At 42.5% G+C, this 22,833-nt stretch overlaps 1 protein-coding gene across 5 annotated transcripts in view; it reads right to left on the reverse strand.

Annotated features, from left to right (window-relative positions):
* smg7.L (SMG7 nonsense mediated mRNA decay factor L homeolog) overlaps positions 1–21,677 on the reverse strand; it is a 49,459-nt gene extending 27,782 nt beyond the window's left edge. For 4 of the 5 annotated variants that reach the window (XM_018256752.2, XM_018256751.2, XM_041589322.1 and 1 more), the window contains exons 1-8: positions 21,458–21,670; positions 4,781–4,812; positions 3,049–3,166; positions 1,858–1,990; positions 1,603–1,774; positions 615–686; positions 259–409; positions 34–169 (exon numbers count right to left, since the gene is read on the reverse strand). In XM_018256752.2, coding sequence (XP_018112241.1) covers positions 34–169; positions 259–409; positions 615–686; positions 1,603–1,774; positions 1,858–1,990; positions 3,049–3,166; positions 4,781–4,812; positions 21,458–21,486 — 843 coding nt within the window. In that variant the 5' untranslated portion in view covers positions 21,487–21,670. 5 annotated transcript variants of the gene reach the window in all.
* Positions 21,678–22,833: the final 1,156 nt, after the last annotated feature.

The following is a 22,833-nucleotide window of genomic DNA, read 5'->3' on the forward strand; positions in this document are numbered from 1 at the left end:
CCGTTTAAAGAGTAAAGGTAAATGTGAACGGACCTTAAACTGTTCTTCCAGCTGTTCCCGCAGAGTGTTTACTTTCTCTAAGTTCTTTGTCAAGTACACATGTCCATGGAACTTTATGAAGGCCTTTATAAAGTCTGATATACCCCAGCGATTTTTCACCTCTTCACGACTTCAAAACACAATGTATGTTTTATCATTAGCAAAAATGTAGAAGAAGATACAAATGACAACAAGAAACTTGTGTATCTATGTATATACCTTTCCAAGGCTTTGGAAAGGGCCTTCTGCAAATTGGTGGAGGCTGCTGGGAAAGGAAACTTGACAGCGATGCTGCGGCAGTAGTAGAATATAGTGGTCAAATGGTCCCCTTTTGAAGAGGCGAGAATAGCCAGCTGATTATACGGCTGACCTACAAGGGTTAAAACAGCTATGTTACTTTAAACAGCTTAATTAAAAATAAAATATGAAAATTGCTAGGTAAACCTTGAAATAATCTCAAGATCTATGGCAAACATTTAATTTGGCTAAGGAATTGTAGCTATGAGAAACAGAAAAGGAAGGAAATACAACAGCATCAACACTGACCAGCATATAAGCAATAACCAAACACTCACCATTGGAAGGGACAAGTTGAGCAGCATGTCTGTAATAGGATTCAGCCTGGCTTGTCTGGTTCCTATAGCGAGCTGTATGAAAAATTTTTTTTTTTACACAATTCAGTATGTCACCTATAAAATATACAGTAGTTGCTTAATATAGGTTAATGCTCTTTAATCTGGACTCTCTGCTAGATTACAGAACATCAACCATAACTCAGATCTGTGCAAGCCCCAGGTGCTCTTGTGCCCTGTCAATATACTTTCACCATACAAACCAGTGCTATCATGATTTTGGGTGCATCAGAAGTTATTACTCCATTGCCACTAGCCAATTCAGGAATAGAAGTGATGACAGGTGACGTAACAGTCGTTTGACTAACTTTAACACTTGACAGAAAAGTAAAAAGTTTAACTAATTTTAAAAACATTTCTGAGAAAAGTTCTGCTCTGAGACTATAGAACATTTCTGCTTGGAGGAGATTCATACAAGTAATATCTTTAGGTGTAAAAATACAGGTAACCCCAGAATAATTTAATCAAGTAAAAGGTATTGGGTAACAATAGTGGCAGTGCAGCACAGCTTTAGGCTGTGACAGATTAAATGGATTTAACATACAAAACATATACCTAATTTTTGTTTTTATGCATTGGAATTTTGGCATAAATCCTTATAGTCAACTCACACTTTCTTACAGGAAAAATCTGTGGAGAAACAAGCTGAACATGTTTGCCCCATCTCCTTTTCAGATCTCATTGTAAATGATGAATTCCATTCACTAAGTCACCACTGAGCAGGAAAGAATGCTTTTCAACAGAGCTCTAGGTCACTCCTTTCACTACAGGCTTTATTCTCCCTGTGCACCACTAATGTCCACTAAGTATCACTGAACAGTTAATATCCTTAGCATGTAAGAGCTTAAAATTACATTTGGGTATAAACAATGTTCCACAAAACATCACAGCTTTATTTATGCTCATATGAAGTTTACTGTTTCTGCCTTACCAATGTCTCCAAGATGAACCAGGCAATGCTGACAGATATAAGCACAGGAACTGGATTGAGGCTTCACAACTGTCCCAGAAAACATCTGCTTAATGCTTATAATGCCCAGCTGGGAGGATTTCACACGACATGGCAGATCCACGTTAAACACAGTGCAAAGCTCCTGCAAAAGCTGAAAACAATATCAAGAGTAAGCAGGGTCTGAGAAATACTAACACAAGAACAGGACAAAAATTAAAAAGTAAAATGCCTCACCTGTGTATAGAAGCCACTAGCTGCCTCGAGGAACAGTGACAAATTGGCCTGTACCTCACTGCGATTTGGATTAGCTCGGTTCTTGGCTTGCCCTTGCAATGTCGTAATCTGATTTTTGAAGGCATGATTCCAGCTGCATGTAGCCAAAAATAAAATGGCATCCAAAAATATTATTTGTGTAGTCTGGATTTATTTGCCATCCCCCCCCCTAATGTGTACATTTTCAAAGTTTCAAACATCATTATAATGAATGGCAAAACTGCGTTATACTGATTTAGATATAGAAGAATTGTGCTTAAAAAAGTAGTGGTTCAGACTGATTTATTGAATATTTCTGCAAATACCATAATAATCCCTCCCTTCTCTTCCACTTCCTGCTCCCTGAATTCCCAGGCTGTGCAGGGGAGCCGGCTGCTCTCAGCTCACTGCACTGTAGGACAGGAACCAATCAGCAGCTAGCAGGACCTGATAGGGAACTGAAGCATGGCTTTGCTAGTGTGACTACAGGGTTGAGATTGTCTGTCCCCCCCCCTCCTACTGTGCTTCTGGCAGGGACCATTAGGACACGCCCACCCCTCATTTAAAACAGGGACACGGAGCAGTGAACATCAATAGGGAGCTCTAATAAAGGAGCTATTTTTAAAGATAATGTACATTTATAGCACCATGTAAAAGCAGCACCACATATTACTTATAATTGCCTACAAAATTAGAGTTTTTTCATTTCTCCTATGTCTCCTTTAAAAATTAACAAAATCATCACGCATGGAGAAATTTTCTTTTAGTTTGTTCTATATGAAAGAATGGCTTGAGGAGAGAGAACATTTTCGCCCCTCTTTCTTTTACTGTAGGGTACTACAGGTCCTTTAAAAAGAAAAACGATACCTATTTTAAACCACTGTGGAGTGTAATCCCCAGGACCGAATTCCCTAGGGATTACCATTTTTCATGATAATGCACAGCTTTTGGCAGCACGGCTAGAGTTCCTAGACTCAATTCACAAACTAATCTTTCCATAGGATGTCCAGCCACAAGTTGACAACCAGGGCTCAGCAGTAAGTTAGGCCTAGATGTTCTTGTGGCTGTCCCACAGAAAATCTAAGAGAAAAAACACAAAATCTGGAGTTTAGGGGGAAAAACGTGTCCCTTTAAAGCTTGGGGTTACTAAGCACATGTATGCTTCATACTCACAGATCCTGTTCCACCTTCTTGTCCAGTGCATACTCAAGGTCTGTCACCAGCATCTTCTGGTACAAATCTTGTAGAGCCTGACGAGAAGTCCACACCTCTGCTGTACCAGGTTTGGATTCTGTACATTAAAATGCAAAATGAGAGCGGTCAGACTAAAGTCATACATTGCTTACTGTGCATGTAAAAACAACCTAATAGCAATAACATGCTTGTGAAACATACAAAAAAGCCTCTCTGCCAGTATATACTCGCTTACATTTGCTACCTCACTCAATTAAGAGGAGATATAGTTTTAAAACATATAAAGAAACAGGTGATTGATACATTCGCTTTCTCAGAGACACACCATAAACATTGCAAGAATTGCCTTTTCCACCCAGTTACCACTTAATGCCACAAGGCATAACTCTCAACATAAAGCAGAAGAAACCCTTTCTAACCTACATCATGCCTAAAGGCTAGTGCCACACAGGGGCTTCTCGCTGTGGAGAGAAAATGCTCTGCTAATTTGGCAAAGAAATGAGAGACTTTGCATTTTGGTGCTGAAATCAGCCAAATGTGTTCACACCAAACATGCGATCAATCAAAAATGAAGTCCTTCCCTCGATTAAGCTAACATATGACTCTCGAGGTTGTCTCGAAGTTTGACAAGATATCGGCCCCCTGGCTAGATACTTATCCAATAAATGATACAGAATTCAAAGTGGTAGACATATGGACTACCAAAGTCATGCAGCAGGGCCTAGGGTCACAGCTGGGCAGGAATTTCATAATGTTAGATAGGTAATACTGAGCTATATGTCATTGATATCAAAGTGCACCATATCCCTATGTCCTATTTCCTTTGCTTCTTTCCTTAAATTTTATATTTTGTCTTTTGAAAATGCAAAAATAAAGAAACTTTCACACCACACCAGAGCCAACACAACGCTTCCTTATGCAAACAGAAGAGGAGGCTACTGGCTGTGTAGAGGCTGATTTTTGGCCTGCATATTTCAGCCCGTGTGGCACCAGTCTAAACCCTTTGTGTGCTGTAATCATAGACTTGGACACAAAGCAGCCAATAAGACAGTCCAGCAAAGTCTACTTTTTATGGGTAACCTGTTCGTGTAACCCTGTGGGAAAACGCACAGGGGGCACCGAAACGTTACATCATATGACTAAATAAGCGTGCAGGGGATTTCCCCGCTACACTAGCCTTTTATGTTTGGCAAATTTCTTCTATGACACTTACCAATACTGACAGGGGGTCTAGGTGCTCAAGCCCCAGACCTTCAGCTTGGGGAGGTAGTATCAGACATGTAGAATTCAGTGGAAAGCTGGCACAAAGACTGGACTTCACTCCAAAATAAATGCAAATTAAAAGTTTTATTACGCAAAAAGGAACATCTCAGAGGGTATCCTTGGATAAACCAATCACTTATGTACTAAGCACTCGGATTGGCTATCCAAAACACTTCTCCGATTGGTGTTTTTTCATTTAAATATCACTGGTTGTACAGAATTTCCTTAGCCTATGACTAAGTGCCCCTGAGTCAAGAAACGCGTAAGGCCACTCTCTGAGATGTTCCTTTTTGCGTAATAAAACTTTTAATTTGCATCTATTTTGGAGTGAAGTCCAGTCTTTGTGCCAGTTTACCACTGAATTCTACAAGCATGCAACATAGATCTAAGGCAGATAAGTAAATATAATGGGACATTTATACAATAAAAAAAAATAAAGCATATTTACCTGTCATATCTGCTTTCAGGACTTCAGCCTGCCTGTAATAAACAGAAGAGCAGCAGATTACATGACGTACAAAGATCATTTTACTGATATAATACACAATGTATAGTGATCACATCAAAATGCTGACATACAAGAATGGAAAGCAACATACTAGCACATGGGTTTAAACCTGTCCTTAAAAAACTATCACCACCTTAAAGGGGTGGTTCACCTAAAGATAACTTTTAGTATGTTATAGAAAGGCCAATTCTAAGCAACATTTCAATTCGTCTTTACTATTTTATATCGTTTTTCAAATGGGGGTGATTGACCCCATCTGAAAACAAATGCTCTGTAAGGCTAAAGTTATTGTTATTGCTACTCTTTATTACTCAACTTTCTATTCAGGCCCTCGCCTATTCATATTCCAGTCTCTTATTAAAATCAATACATGGTTGCTAGGGTAATTTGGACCGTAGCAATGAGAATGCAAACTGGAGAGCAGCTGAAAAAAATGCTAAATAACAAAAAAAATAAAAACTATAAAAACCGATTGCAAAGTGTCTCAGAATATCACTCTTTACATCATACTATATGTTAACTCAAAGGTGAACAACCCCTTTAATTTGGAGATGCTAACATGGCAATTCCCTTTACTGTCCAGGGGAAATGACGAGCAGCAATCCCAGCCTTCAACTCTATTAGTAATGTAGATTAAAACCATTATGCACCACATAACATAATATTACTACTGGTTTAAGCATACACATGAATACAGTTGTGGGACCCGTTATGCAGAATGCTCAGGGCTTGGGTCTTTCTGGATTATGGATCTTTCTGTAATTTGGATCTTTGTACCTTAAGGCTACTAGAAAATCAAGTAAACATTCACAATAGGCTGGTTTTGCTTCCAATAAGGATTAATTACATCTTAGTTTGGATCAAGTACAAGGTACTGTTTAATTATTACAGAGAAAAAGGAAATCATTTTTAAAAATCCACAAATAATAATAATAATAATAATAAAAAATGAAAACCTATTGCAAATTGTCTCAGAATATCACTCTTTACATCATACTAATAGTTCATTTAAGGGTGAACAATCCCTTTAAACTTAAAACGAAATTTGCCGGAAGTACTTAGTTTACCGAGAGCCATTTTTTTGCAATGTTAAATTGAGGTTGTTAAAATAAAAGTTCTTGTCAAATAACTTTCTGCATGCTAAATTTACAATCCACATGGCATATTTTCGAAGAAACTGGGAGAGCATATATATATATATAACTACATGTTTCCGTAGGAAATGAATGGCCTTCCACACCAGAATGATTACAGAAAGTTGTTGTTGACAGTTTGTTGTTAGTCCAGTATCTGAAGCTGACATGAGGTGTCTGCAATATACACACTTACTAGTTTAAAAGGACAAATAAAAAAATAAATAAAAAAATACACATTTGGGGGGGCGTGGCTATGTAGGGCGAGCGGGAAGACGTGTTCGGCTAGAGCTCTGTGTGGAACCCATCCTGATTGCATACCCTGCCACATCCTAGAGCTGCATCTCACCCTCCAGACCCTGGGGGATACTATCAGGACAGTCATATGAGTGCCCGCAGCCGCAACCGCCGCTCAAGGTCCCTCCATACTGCCCCTAAACAACACCGCCGGGGCGAGGGCGACGCCATCTTGTCGAGACCCGCGGCCTGCACCAGCACAGACACGCGCACAGATATGTCTGATCCCTCCGGCACAGGCACGGACCGGCCGGCCGATATCTCGCCTGAATCCAGCATGCTGCTGGGGGCCATTAAAGAGTCCCAGACAGCGATATCGGCCAAGATGGATGATCTGCGTGTTGAGATCCAAACGGAGATCGCTCTGTTCCGGGCCGACTTGGCGAAAATTCGCAGCCGGGTGACGGAGACGGAACATCGCATCAGTGAGGCTGAGGACACCCTGCGCCAACAACAGCCGGCTATAACGGAGCTGCAGCGTCAAGTCAAGCTGTTATCGCAGAGAGCAGAGGACGCTGAAAACAGAACGCGTCGCAACAACGTGCGCATCATAGGCCTGCCTGAAGGCACCGAAGGCCTAAGCCCGGCTGACTTTATTGAACAACTGATTAAAGACCTCCTGGCACCGATTGCCCTGTCTACGGCCTACACGGTGGAACGGGCCCATAGGATCCCCACGAGGCAAGTTCCGGGGGCTCCGCCTAGGCCTTTCATCCTCCGCCTACTGAATTACCGCGACAGAGACGCCATCCTGCTGGCAGCGCGGAAGAAAGGGGAAGTTAAATACCTCAACGCAACCCTACAATTTTATCCTGACTTCTCTGCAGAAGTCCAACGGCAACGCCGCACGTTCCAGGATGTCAAGAAGCGGCTCCGTGACAAAGGCATCAAATACGGTATGTTGTACCCTAGCAGGCTCCGGGTCGTTGATGGCCAGCAGGTCCGATTTTTCACAGACCCTGAGGAAGTGGGGCTGTGGCTTGACAAGCGCTAAGACAGTCATCATGGTGGGGCACGGCAAAGTCCCTGGATGCAGGCATCGGCCTGGGCGGCCCTCACAAGGCAATCCAAGTGCCTACGACACTTCTTTCCAGAAGGGTAAAATTGCTTATTTGGCTCTAGCCGTTCACTGTTATTAAGTTACGAACTAACTTTCCAGATAGTTACGGGGTGCCTCCCGCTAAGGCAGTCAGTTTAGGGTATCGGGACTCTTCGTGTTCCGGAAGGGTCAGGGTGGGGGGATTCTTGGAAGCAGCCAAGAAAATTGGGACTCACAGGACACGGGATAATCTCGACTGTTTCGATACGTGTACCTGTTATATTTTATGTACTTTGAAATGTCTATCACTACATGTTTCTTCTTCTACTCTTTTTCCTTTCTTTTTCAACTCTCTTCTTTCTATGCACTCTTGAGGGGGGGACCGAGCCCCAGGCAGGGGACTGGCACTGAGCGGCTCCAACCATATATTCACCACTCGCATGGCGGACCTAAAGATCATTAGCTGGAACGTTAGGGGGTTAGGTGACAAATTGAAACGTACCCTTGTTTTTGATTTTGTCAAGAGGTATAAACCTGATGTACTCCTCTTGCAGGAGACCCATTTAACTGGACAGAAAATTTTGGCACTGAAACGGGCATGGGTAGGCAGAACCTTTCAATCCACATACTCGTCCTACTCAAGGGGGGTGGCTATCCTAGTCCACAAAAAACTAAACTTCCAGGTCATGCAAGTCAAACAGGACCCCAACGGACGCTATGTCATAGTGCAAGCACAGATTAATGGGCTACTCCTTACGTTAGCCTCCATCTATCTTCCCCCTGCAGCCGATGACCAGCTACTGACACTAATCACTACTTCCTTAGCGAGTTTCACCCCTGCTCCAACTCTGCTCTTTGGGGACTTCAATGCGGTGCTGCAACCGGCAACCGATACACTGACGGGTACTCACTATAGCAAGCTTCCCTTAGGCACCTGGGCCTGCACTAACAGCCTCACGGAGCTTTGGAGGTGGAAACACCCCCTAAAAAGAGAGTTTTCATGTTACTCGGCCTCTCATAAAACCCACTCCCGCATTGATTTGGTCTTTGCCCTCCCTGAGTCTTTGCCGCTCATACAAGAGATAGAATACCTGCCGAGAGGCATATCGGACCATGCCCCGCTTACACTAACACTTAGATTGCACCCTGATCCGCCCGATAGGATATGGAGGCTTCCCCTCACTGGGTGGGACACACAACAGTGGAAGCCATAGTACAACCCGCAGTCTCTCACTACTGGCAAATAAACCCTCACACAGCAGATCTTTTCACTGTATGGGATGCCTTCAAGGCCACAACACGGGGAGCCTATATTTCGGGGATCAGCAAGGCCAAACAATCTCTTGCTCAAAAGATTGACTCACTAGAGGCAGAGACCGCCGAAAAAGAGCAGGCCTACCTAGGGGACCCCACTGAAGAGATGAGGAATGAGTGGCTCCAGGCAGCCCGTCTCCTTTCATTAGCCTCCATAGAACGTGCACAGGCACACATACTCAGACAGCAATACACGATTTTTGAGTCTGGGGACAAGGCAGGGAAACTCCTAGCAATGCTAGCCAGGGAAGACAGACCCACGGCCACGATCCCCCTTATCAGAGATGCCACTGACACCCTGGTCACGCACCCCCGCCGTGTCTTAGATGCCTTCAAACAGTTTTACCAAGATTTATATTCTGCCAAATCAGTGCAAACTAATGAGGACATTCTCACATATTTGGGAGCCGCTCAGCTGCCATACCTCTCTGACAACAGCCAGATACTCTTGGAAGCGCCCATAACAATTGAGGAGGTGGAAGAGGCGGTGAAAGCTTCCCCCACAGGCAAGGCCCCGGGCCCAGACGGGCTCCCAGCCGAGTTCTACAAACACCACTTACAATTGCTGGGACCCCACCTAACTGATCTATTGAACGAAATAGCCAGCAGGGGTGCCACACCTCTGTCAATGTCGCAGGCCTTCATATCCTTAATACCCAAAAAAGGGAAGGACGCACTTCAGTGCTCCGCTTATCGCCCGATATCCCTTATAAATTTTGACGCCAAATTGCTAGCTAAGATCCTGGCGAACAGGCTCAAGCCTTTTATGAAAGATCTAGTACACTCTGATCAGACTGGGTTCATACCCACTAGAGCTACTGATGTGAACATCAGGAGGCTCTTTACTCACCTCCAAATGCAACATGATAACGTGGGTACTCGGGCGATAGCGGCTCTGGACGCGGAGAAGGCCTTCGACTCGGTCGAATGGCCCTTCCTTTGGCAGACCTTAAAGCGCTTCGGCTTTGGTCCCCGGTACCTCTGCTGGCTTCAGGCACTGTATAACTCTCCCACGGCCCAAATTAGAGCGAATAATATGCTATCCCCCACCTTTGCACTACAGAGGGGCACCAGGCAAGGCTGCCCGCTTTCACCCTTCCTGTTTTGCCTAGCTATGGAACCATTGGCCGAGATAATCAGAAATAAGCCGGACATTGGCGGTTTAATTAGGGGTAACCTAGTGGGAAAAATTGCCCTTTACGCAGACGATCTACTTCTCTTCCTCGACAGCCCCAACCGCTCCTTGACCAATCTCCTTAGTGTTATTGATGAGAACGGTAAATTCTCGGGCTTGAAAGTGAACTGGGGAAAATCCACCCTATTCGCGATAGACGTTGAGGCCAAAAATCACCTACCCCCTGACTCCCCACTCCAATGGGTGGACAAATTCACGTATCAGGTTACACGAGATGTCACCCAGTATAGGAAACTAAATATTGACCTTATCCTCACTGACATGAAAACTAAATTTTCACTTTGGGCTTTGCTTCCTCTCTCGCTGTATGGCAGACTCAACCTGGTCAAAATGAAATTTCTCCCTAAATTCTTGTATGTTTTCAGAAATACGCCGATCTGCTTGCCTAAATGTTTTTTTTCTCATGTGGACTCACAACTCCGCTCTTTCATTTGGGGCAACAAAAACCAGAGGATAAGCTTCTCCACTCTACAACGCTCAACCCAGGCAGGTGGCCTGGCATTGCCCAACCTATACCACTATTACTTGGCGGCAATTCTGGTGACAAGTAGATGGTGGTTTGAGTCAGACTGCTCGAACTCGGCAGTGACACTGGAAGCTGCCGTTTTGGGGTCGAGGGAGGCCCTGCGGCTCTTGGTATACAGGGGAAGGGAGGCACACCCAATGGTCACCAGGTCCATGATCACCACTATCACAGCCTGGAAAGTAACACAATCTATTTTCACCCCCAAGGGACTGACTGTGTACTCCCCTCATGCTCCACTATGGCGCAATATGAATTTCCCTCTTATGCTGGACATCCCCGACTATCATATTTGGGCCACAGCCGGCCTGAGATTTGTGAAGGATTTGTTCCCTCAGGACCAATTCCTCAGTAGAGACCAACTACAAACCTCGTTTCCAGTTACCCAGGCGGCATATTTCCGGAGCTGCCTACTCCACCATGCAGCAAAAAAGCAACTCGTTGGTCCTCTGACACTTATCCAAGCTTCCGAATTGGAAACCAAACTACAACTGCAGGATGTACCCAAACCTCTCTCCACTATCTACCAAACCATTCAATCATGGCAAGATAGACAGCAGCTCCGCACCTATGACAAATGGCTTTTAGACATAGTGGATTTAGACCCCGATAAGTGGTCGGAAATTCTCCGGTTACTGACTCAACCCTTGATTGCCAGCAGAGACAAGCTGATTCAGGTGAAATTCCTACATCGCTCCTACTTAACTCCTGAGCGCCTCCACCATATCACTCCCACCAGAGACGCCAATTGTACTCGAGGGTGCGGCCATCCGGGGACTTGGATACATATGATATGGGCTTGCCCCAAACTAGTGACCTACTGGACACAACTAACCGCCTTTATATCTAAAATAATGGTCCTCGAGTTGCCTCTGGACCCAGCACTGGCGCTCTTGGGTTTGACTAAGGGATTTTTTGACAAGGGTTCCGACAGAACATTGCTTCAATTGTTAATGTACTATGCACGTAAACAGATAATTTTGAAATGGAACAGGCCTGATCCTCCAACACTTGCAACCTGGAAAGAATTAGTTAATAAGGCACTGCCATGCTACAAAGCTGCCTATTTTGCTAGAGGCTGTATGGACAAGTTCATAGACATTTGGATGATCTGGGTGCTTAACCCTGCAACTAACAGCCCACATGTTTTTTGAGGTCTAGAATGTTGGCAATGTGTTATAGTGTATGATTACTCTGTATGTTCGACCCCCCCCTCCGCTCTCTTCTACTGTACTTTCCTTTTCTTCTACCTTTCCTTTCCCTTTTTCTTTTTTTTTTTTTTTTTGTGATTTGTATCTCTTCGTGTGGATACATTGTTGTTAAAATCAATAAAAAGAAGTTTAAAAAAAAAAAAATACACATTTGACAACATCTAAAACAAAAGTTTTGGCACTCTGCAAAAAGGAAGGCCAGATGGCCATCCCCTGTCCCTACATCATTCTGCTACGGGTATTAGCACAGGGTTCCATCAAAAGCTGGCCACAGATCCTCAATGTGTGGCTCACAGATATGCCCATCTAGAACTACGCAATATCGGGCCGATTAGATTGTTGGGCTCTATGGCCCAATGATTGGATCACAACTACTGATATACAGGCCAGATATAGGTTGGGGAAGGCCATCAGAGGGCCCCATACACAGGCCAATAAGCCAATGACATGCCTTTACAAGTTCATTGATGACTTATCAATAGGTTATAGAGATACATACAGATTAGATACAAAATACTGTAACCCATACAACAGGTAAAGAGCGCCCAGCTAATTTATTGTTACCAGGGCCGCCATCAGAAATCACAGGGCCCCATACAAAAACATTTTCTGGGCCCCATGGGCTGCGCCCACCACAATCCCCACCTACAGGTCCACCCCCCACCACCATACACCAAAAAAAAAAAAAAAAAACATTGGTGGCTATGCTTCCCACATGTTAATAAAAAAATATTGGTGGTCAGGGCCCCCCCCCATTTAAAAAAAAAAAAATTGTGATCAGGGCCTCCCATTAAAAAATATTGGTGGTTAGGACACCACATGGGGAAAAAAATTGGTGGCCAGGGGTCCCCCCCCCTCCGTTATAAGAAAATTGGTGGCCAGGGCCCTCCTTAAACGTCCATGAAAAAAACTTGCCCTCCCAGAAGTTTAAAAAAAATTTGGTGCCCAGGGCCCCACCACCAACAGGGACCACAAAGGGTTTCCTTTAGGGGGGCCCTGCCATGTTACACTTACTTCATTAGTGTGTCCCACCTGCTGTCAGTGAGCTGCCAACTTTAGAAGGGAGGAGGGGAGCACAGGTGGCTGCATCTTATTCCAGTGACAGCATTTTCTTCCCTTATTGGTTACAGAATTTCAAGTCCCGGTAAAGCTGCATGATGATTGGATGAGCGGGAGGAGAAGTTCAAACCTCAGCTATCCAATCCCTGAGCAGCTCAACCGGGACTTAAACTCAGTGACCAATAAGGGGAAGTAATGGACAGAAGATACCACCCCTTGTACTCCCACCCTGCCTGAAGTCAGCAGCTCTCAGAAAGCAGGGGGGCCCGGCTAATCAAGAAAGTGCAGCGTGGCCGGGCGCCCCTTACCCTCGGGCCCCCCTACAACTCTCCCCCCTGATGGCTGCCCAATATAAACAATGATTTTAAAGGATTATAAAAGTATGAGCCTTTTGGCAGCATGGGTGCCATAAACTTTACTTGGAGGGTCACATCCCAAGTCACATGCCTCCAGTTGGATAGCTCTAATCTGATGGAGTGGTCCTTCTTTTAAAGGAAGTGTTCAATATAAAAATAAAAACTGGCTAAAAAGATAGGCTGTGCAAAATAAAAAATGTTTTTAATAAAGTTAGTTATGCAAAAATGTAATGTATAAAGGCTGGAGTGACTTGGTGTGTAACATAATAGCCAGAATCAGAGACTTGAGGGGGGCCACATGGGTCATATATGTTGCTTTTCAATCTGAGCTGAATGCTGAGGATACATTGCAAACTCACTGAACAGATATGTCCCATGTGACTCCCCTTCAAGTAGCTGACTAACTCAGAATTATAGAGCTGAAAAGCAGGAAGTAGTGTTCTGGCTATTATGTTAGACATCCAGCCACTCCAGCCTTTATAGATTACATTTTTGGCTAACTAACTGTATTAGAAACATTTTTTATTTTGCACAGCCTATTCACACAGTTTTTATTTTCACACTGAAATGTTCCTTTAAATCTTTATGCCACATCTATCACCTTAGTCAATGTTACCTGTGAAATGTCTCGTGAGCCTTCTTGATTGTACCTCCTTTCAAACATTCCCGAATATTCAACCTTCCCAAAAACAGGTCTCTTTTGTTTGTAAATAAAATGTACTTTTTTAAATTCCTTAAATTTTCCATGTGACCCCCAAGCATTAATTGTTTTACTAATTATACTGAAAAAAAAAACCGTACTGTTTATTGTTTTACATAATAAACCCAAATTTTCACCTAGATTTCCTTTGCGAGGTAGCTGCTACAAACAAGTTTTATCAGTTGAGCTGGCATATTTCTAAAACTATTTACTAGAAAAATAGAAAACAGAAAAAAAAAATGTCCAGATATGAAAATACTGAAGGGATAAAAACAAGGTACAAAACAACACTCACAATTAAAAAGGATCTCTTGTTATGGGAAACAAGCACATTATATTGGCTAAAATACTACTGCATAGAAAAAAATCCAAAGGTACGTTTAATGCAGAAGTCAAGGTGCAAGGTGTTCCTTGCTTGCAGCTGTTCTGTGTACCTTTGGATTTTTCTCTATACATTGGATTTGAGGTTGCCAAACCTCTATCATCGTGCAGACATCTTTGAGTCAAGGGTGTGTGAGAGACAGTTTTGTTCCAGTCACTAAAATACTATTGCAACACATTTCAAAATATGAGACTGCTCTGACAGGGGCATATGTTGAAAATAAGTATAGTTGTGTGCACCTGGACAGGTGTTGGCTTGCTTATTTGGAAAGAACATTTAGCAGCTCTTGAGGGACTGTACCTGTGTCCCTTCTGAATCTGATCCGCCTGCATGCACTCACATGAAGAGGAGGTCAGGCCAGAGATGCCTCCTTTAAAGGAGAAGGAAAGGCTAAACTTAAGTAAGCTTTATCAGAAAGGTCTTTATAAATACACCAGTAAACCCTCAAAGTAATTCTGCTCTGAGTCATCTGTCAAAAGAAAGTACAAAATGTTTTCTTCTATTGTGTACACATAGGCTTCTGTATCAGACTTCCTGTTTTCATCTTAAACCTCCAGGGCTAGGGCTTGAGCATGCTCAGTTTGCTCCTCTCCCCCTCCCTCCATGCTGTAATCTGAGCCCAGAGCTATGACTGAGCAGGGAAACTCAGGCCGGATGTGATGTCACACCAAGTGAATATGGCAGCTGCTATCCTAAACAAACAGAGAGCTTCTAGAGCTGTTTACTCAGGTATGGTAAAGCATTCTACAGAATAAATCATGTTATAGCTTACACTATTGTGGCTAACCTATTGACAAACTGCTTCTCCTTTAACACACGCGCAAGCGGATCAGATTTAAATAAACTGAGCAGGGACATGAAGCAAATCTGATTTAGGCTGAGAGCAGTGGAGCCCTTTAGCCTGTGTGCTCACAGCCTAACAGCAATTTTTACAGACACCTTATATTTTTATGTGCATTTTGTTCATGACAAGAATTGAAGTACATGGAAATAAAACCCAAAATCTCACATATGGACCTGTGACCTGTAGAAAAAAAAAAATCTAGCATGAGTCAGATGGAACTCCCAAATGGCAAACAGCTTGAATAAGTTGCATACAACAGGAAACAAATGTTAGACTAATGTAAAACATTAATAGATGTAATGTTAATTTGCTCCTGATAAAATAGTGAGGGGTGTGTTAGGGAAATTGGATAGTAAGCTCAACTGGGACAAAGATATGTGCATGATTTATCTCTGTAAAACACTGTGGAATATGAAAATTAGGGATGCACTGAATCCAGGATTCGGTTCGGGATTCAGCCTTTTTCAGCATGATCCGGCCGAATCCTTCTACACGGCCGAACCGAATCCTAATTTGCATATGCAAATCTAGAGACGGGAGGGAAATCTCGACTTTTTGTCACAAAACAAGGAAGTAAAAAATTTTTCCCCTTCCCACCATATGCAAATAAGGATTCGGATTGGCCAAATCTTTCGTGAAGGATTCGCGGGTTCGGCCAAATCCAAAATATTGGATTCGGTGCATCCCTAATGAAAATTAAATATTATATTAACTATTATATATTTTTACCCATACCTTACAATTTTACGTGCATTTTGTTCTTGTCAAGAATAGAAGGACAAAGAAATCAAACCCAAAATCTCATATATGGACCTGTAACTTTAAAAAAAAAAATCTATCATGAGTCAGATGGAACTCCGAAGAGGCAAACAGCTTGATTTATGTTGCTTACAACAGGAAACAACTGTTAGGCTAATGTAACACATGCCGTTTTTTTATGCCTACAAACATGGGGTCACAATAGGCCGCAACTTTCCCCCAGCCAGCAGCAGCACCACAATGAGACGTTGGCCTTAAGACTTTGGATGGATAGATGTGAACCCCACCAATGTATGAGACAGCAGCAGTATGCGAGAACATTTTTTTACTAGAAAGAATAAATTTATGTACGTATTTTTAACATAGCGTCATTCAAAGGTGTAGTAGTTTAATCTGTTATGAATGGCTGATGAGAGAATATCTAAAAAAAAAATTAATATAAAAAAAAAAAGAAATGTCTTATGTAGTTTGGTCCTGAGGTTGAGGGGTTGGACCAATAAATTATGTAATATTTCACTTTAAACAGGTGTTTGGAGTGTGAGAGGAAACCAACACAAGCATGGGGAAAACTTACAAAATACAAAGTAATGTTAATTAGCTCCTGATAAAATAGTGGGGGTATGTTAGGGAAATTAGATTGCAGGCTCAACAGGGACAAATGATTTCTCTATAAAAGGAAAATGCAATATTATATTAAATATTATACAGGTATAGGAGCTGTTGGCCAGAATGTTCACTAGAAAATCATGTAAACATTAGATAAACCCAATAGGCTTGTTTTATTTCCAATAAGGATTACATATATCTTAGTTTGGGTCAATTACAAGGTAATGTTTTATTATTACAGAGAAAAAGGAAATAGTTAGGATAAAATGGAGTCTATGGGAGACATCCATTGTGTAATTCGGAACTTCGGAGAGAGTAAAGGTGGCCATACACGGGCCGATAAAAGCTGCCGACAGACCGTGTCGGCAGCTTATTGGCCCGTGTATGGGGACCCCCGACGGGCTTCACCGATCGAGATCTGGCCGAAAGTCGGCCAGATCTCGATCGGATGGGACAAAAAATCCCGTTGGATCGCGGCCGCATCTATTCGTTGTTGCGGTCCCGCGATCCGACCGCCCGTTAGGCATCGTTAGGATCCGATCGTTGGACCCTAGGGCCCATGATCGGATCAGCCCGATATTGCCCACCGCAAGGTGGGCATATCGGAGGGAGATCCGTTCGTTTGGCGATCTCTCCATGTATGGCCACCTTTACAGTGCTGCCGAGTACAAAGCAGTCCTGCACTTACATCTGACAGGGGATACCTTCAACCCACCTAACTCCTGCTTATAGATATGCAGTGCCAACAACTCTCAGCACTCAATTTTATTAGCAGATTTGGCCAAAACAATAGAATGGCATAGGTACAAAAAAAAATAATACGTTTCACTTATATTATGATGTATTTCTAAATGATTAGGTTTTATTAAGATGGATATAAATTATCCTGGCTAGAGACATGATTAGGCGAGTGCACAGGGAAAAGCAGTGCACAAGGTAAGGGGGGGAAAAAAGCCCACAATAAATTAAGCCCAGTCTTTGCTGTATTTATATCAACTTTGCCAGAAAAGTCAAACCCAGATGTAAGAATATTTCCGTTTATTCACCTAATGCTGTTTTTCATTTTATTGGTGATTTCTGTACTTTTTCTGCTACCACTGCAGTGATACATATGGCCTAGTACAAAAAATGCAAATCGTGGCACCAGGAAGTGGTCCTTAAACCTCTAAGTAAATTTGCAAACAGAGCTTTTGAGAGATATGAAACGTAAAAGCTTTTTCAAGATTGAAACCTACAGCTGGCCATAGATGCATCGTCTGATTTGTTCTTTTTACTATTTTTAATCTGAATGGTTAGTTGTAAATGCAATGCACAATCATAAGGATAAAATCTGCAGGTCTATAGCCAGCTTAAGGTTTTTTTTCCAGTTTACCACCACTAAACAGGTAAAAAGTGACCTACTATACAGCCTGTTAAGTATGTTTTAAATGGATTGAAACCCCTAACAAGTGTTAATTAGAATTAGCACTCAGTGCAAATATGTTTTTTTTCCTATTTAAGATTCTGTGACATTTTACCAGTAAGAATTCCCCAAACCTCCCAGTGTCCCAGCAAAGAGAATGTGAAAGTGAAGAATGTATTGTGAAGTCATCATTACAATGCTGCTGTAGGAGCAAAGAATTGGAGGCGATATAGTAGTTAGGTGGCTCAGAATTATATGTCGACGAGTAAGTAACAAGTTTTTGGATGCCAATACATTTGCCAGTAGCTGTATTTGCTTTAGTGTTAATCAAACAGAACCAGCAGACACAAAGAGCAGGAACACAAGAATGTAAGCAGTAGAAAAACAAGAAAATAACCCAGTTAAATCTCACAAACAAATATTCCTACTAGTTTCATAAAGAAACTGCATAAATAAACATATAAAAAATGTAACTACAATTTCCCGCAATGATAAAACTTGCCACCTTCCATTTTTATCTACATCTTACTTTATCCATGTAAACAAATTCTCCATGCTATATCAACCTCTACTCTTCTGGAAAAGTTTTCCATTAGCTGCAAGAACAAAGTTGGGGGGAATTTCCTTCCATTCAGACACAACAACATTAGAGCGGTCGGTGACTAATACAGGCCTTTTGTAAGTCCCCCAAGTTAGTTCAGGGCTCCTCTGATGTCTGGTCCCCTAAAACCCCATTGAGGAAATAACCACCGTCCACAATTCCATTTCATACCAGATAATTTCTAGATGGGCCCAACTGGGAATTAAAACTCTGGGAGATATTAATTCTGGTGGAGAATATGAAAGCTATGATGTATTAAGTCGAGAGGCTACGATATCTGCAAATACGACATGCTTTCTAAGAACAATTCCCCACAAGGCCAGTAAATTTAGCTGAAACAACACTTGAGGTCTTGGCTATACATTATACTGGCTACATCGGGCTCTGCACCCTTAGAGAAAACTAGGATGAAATGGCAAAGGGATATCCCTGAAATAGAGGAGTTGTGGAAGGCTGCTCTTAGTTGGTCCCAGAGCTATCCATCTCTATGAGGGATAGGTATATACAAATCAAGTTCTTAAACATGGCGTATTTGACACCTATTGTTTAACAAAAATCTATGAGAATGTGTGATCGGTGTCCGAAATGCAGTCGAGGTGGGCCATCATGTATTTTGGATGTGCCTGATGATACTGAGATTTTGGAGTGACGGTCTCCCGTAAAATAATGAGAAGCTTGTTCTCCCAAATATCCGCTTCCCAGAACTCTGCCTGTTCGGTTTAACAGGGAACCTACAGCTCCAGTCATATTCCAAAATGCGATACCTTCAATTGCTATACTATGTAGAAAAGGCAATTCTAATGTGTTTGAAATCTCTTGACTCGCCCTTCTCTACAGTTTTGGCAGAAATTGGCGAATGATTTCCTCCCATGTCAGCAACTCACTTACCTAGCAAGAGGTTACCCAGAGAAATTTGAAGCCATATGGGGGACCTGGCTGGATCTGCAAAATATTTGACTGTACTTGAATTCTACCTTGTCATTATATAATTGGTACCCTTGCATCACTCTATTTCCTTTCCTCCCTCTCTTTCCTTTCTTCCTTGTTATTATAAATTCTTATGTTTTGGAAAATTGAAAAATAAAATCTTTAATAAAGAGCGGTTGATTACGAATGTAGGAATAGTGCCAGCTCGCAGTCAACATTCCAGTTCCAACCAGCCAGTAACTCAAATGACGTTCCTCCATTTACACTTCACAATTTCTTCACTTACAGTTGACTGGGGCAGAGTAGAAATGTCATTGCACCAGCAATAAATGCAGCTAAAATAGCCTATTCCACTAATAAGAAGGGGGTGTCCAAATACTTTCCTACCCATATTCTGAATACATTATATAATTATATATGTATTATGGATGCACCACAGCTGGGTAACAGCCAAACCAGAGCTTTTTTCAGCAAGATTCAGGCGAATATACATACGTCCCTGGCAAACCGAATTTGAGCCCTTCTTATCATGAGACTTTTGATCTTACAAAGAAGGAAGCTTTTCTCCCCACACACACATCCTTTTGAAACTTTCTGTGTCCTAATTTGCATATGTTTGGATTCAGCCCACATTAGAGGATTCAGCGCAGCACTAATAAAGAGATAAATATATATATTCAATATTTTAGGGTCTCTCGTTTTATCAAGAAGCTTAACATAAACCAAATACTGTACATGTTACAGATGCAAATAGCTAAGCATGGCTAAGTAACAGCATACAGCATTATTTTCCATCCCTCGTATTCTGGGAATTTTGAGGCTGCTCATGTAAGCACTGAAATACCATATGCATGTGGGAGGTTATACTCTCTGCTCTAGTTCAATCCAAAATCTTTGCAGTTTTGCTCACATTGATAAGGACTGCGGCTGAAAGGCAATTGGCTAGAGCAGACAGAAAGTCAAAACTTTGACATAGATGTCTATATGGGAGTAGTCTTCTGAAGTCTTTCTATCCATGCAACTAGCTATGCAAAATATTCTGTATAAGGCACTATATGGGATTTCAAAGATTTACAGTTTGCAGTACTTGCCCCAAGTCTAATATCATGCCATTGGGACTGTCTACTGTCAGAAATGGTTGAAACAAGTGATACTGGCTACCATAGACTAATAAACTGACTGTGCCTGTTTGGGCCCAAACTGCCTGCCCCAGAATTAACAAGAGATTTTGATACAAGTCCGTGGAAGATAGCATAGACAGTTTCAGTTTTCCTTGGAGGCCAATATGCCTAGTATAATATGACAAATACTGTTCACTTGTATGAATGCCAGCCCTGCACAGAAAAAAACATATCGGTGGATTTAAATAGAACAATTATATTATTTTACTACTGTAGTGCGGTCAAGAACTCCAAGACACCCTTATCTGCCCTTCCTCACATTTTTGTAAGTGTAGCCACTTACATTGTGTCAGGCCTGTATGAAGCCGTTTATTCATTTCTCAGCAGGAATGTGTAATGAAACACTAACTCATAATCCTCTGTTATGTTCCAGCCACACCAGCCTCCAAGATACAGGCAACCCTACATAGAGCTATGGACCCAAAAAGCGTATAATCAAGTCATTATACGCAATTGGTTACATAAGATCAAGTCATAACTGTCAATGTGGCCATTCTGGTCAGCTCCTAAAGGTAAAGACATCAACAGGGATCATCTAATAAGAATTTTAAAGTCACTCCAAACTTCACCAAGTCTCATTCCATAGGAACAGAAGCCTATGCCAGTTTTCCTATAGGAAAAACAATAATATAAAATAATTGCTCATTAAACACATGTAACTGGTGAAGGTAAGACAGTGGGAGTCAGTAGTAGGCAAAGGACACAGCACCTATAATAAATTCATTCCTTACAGGGCAAAAGGGAAAGCTACAGTCTGTATGGTTGTAATGAAACTAAAATACTCAAAATAAGCTGTTGGTTGGAAAATGCCTGATCTAGAATGGAACACACCGAGCTTATTCTTGTTATACTTCTTAGAACCATGCTTCAGTTGTTAAGAGACGCTTAAATGTAATGTTCACCAGCAGCTGGAGGGCCGCAGGTTGGATATGCCTACTATATGGGTATAAGTATCGTACCAGGCGCCCACTAAGAGCTCCAGCGCTAACTTCCCATAAGCCCCAGTTGCCCACCATCCGTGTCTGTCACCGATATATATACCGACCGCTGTCACCAGGTTGTGCCTTCCGTGGGCGACTGTCGCTCACCTGAGATACTGCGCACACAGCAGGCTCATCCTCCTCCGGGCTTTCTTGGTCGGTCTATCCACAAGGCTCAGTGCTGAAGAGGTCGTGGAACGGCCATGCTCGCCGGTGCCCCCACCACCTAAGAGCTCGGGGCACCGGACCTGTAACCCCCCAATCCCCCTGACAACATACCCCCCGGAGAGTCCCACTAATCACCTTCCCCTCCGGAATCAACTCTTTCAATAGCGTTTCCGGTTGGTGCGCCGACTATATCCTCCGGCTCAAGCTTCTCAGCGCCCTTTACAACTCCGCCCCGTGAGTGATAGTACGCAAGCGCGGCGCGGTTAACTCGGGTAGTGACGACATTACAGAGTAGGAGGTTATGGGCAGAATGAAAGATTTTGGGTGCCATAGTAACAGGTTTCCTACCGCTGAGCTGTTGCCTTGACGACCAACTATTGCGGCTCTCGTCCCGGCTAATGCGTCAGCAGTCGGCATTGGCCTGCTTGATATTTAAGAGAGCACATTTAAAAGGTCATGATTTTTCTCATCTCATAGTGTAGGGGTGCAGTAGTTCATGTTCAAATCGAGGCTGTAGAACACAGAGCAATTTCAATGGTTCTGATCTAGCGTTTTAGTGACTGGTTCTTTTTTTTCCCGCCAATTATATTTTAGCATTCCGCTGATGGTTTTGTCAAGAGGAGACTTCTCAATACGGCGGCAGCTCTTGCACTTTATTACAATGGCCAGCGTGACAATTAATAGAATAGAATACAATTAATAGATAACTCCACCACAAAAGAACCCCCAACTGCATTATCACCTGAAATGTAGTTTACTGCAGGTGCTGTAAATTCAGTGCATATTTGCTGCGGCTGCCATGTGACAGGCTTGACGTCTTTAATTTAAAATCTACCCCTTTTCGACTTTTGAATGCATCTCCAGCATTCAGAAGTTGATGAACATTTTGAGCTTGAGCATATAGAAGTGTTTGCAGGAATCTATGACCTGCAAACAACATTTGTTCAAGGGATAAGATTGCCACCTAGCAACAGCTGATGGGTTAAGCGACAGCCTCCCGAAGATACGCTGGAAAAAATTATTTTAACACTACATCCACGTTTTCGCATTTCCCTTCCGACGTGCTTGTGCCTTTAAGATGTGGGAGCAAGCACAGGTCTGCTCAGTGCTGATTGGACAGTGAGGAGCAGTGTGACATCACAGGAAGGGGATTAGCTGAACGGGGAAGTTAGATTTTTTACCGGGAGTCTGTGGATGACAATCCTAAATAAGGGAATGCTCTTTGATAAAAGCAGAGATAATAAGAAATATTAAGTGACAAGATGCAGTTTAAGCCTTAGTTGTCTAATAAACTAAATGAAAGTTGTAACAATAAA

This window comes from Xenopus laevis, chromosome 4L (assembly GCF_017654675.1).
Source record: "Xenopus laevis strain J_2021 chromosome 4L, Xenopus_laevis_v10.1, whole genome shotgun sequence".
Lineage (NCBI taxonomy): Eukaryota > Metazoa > Chordata > Amphibia > Anura > Pipidae > Xenopus > Xenopus laevis.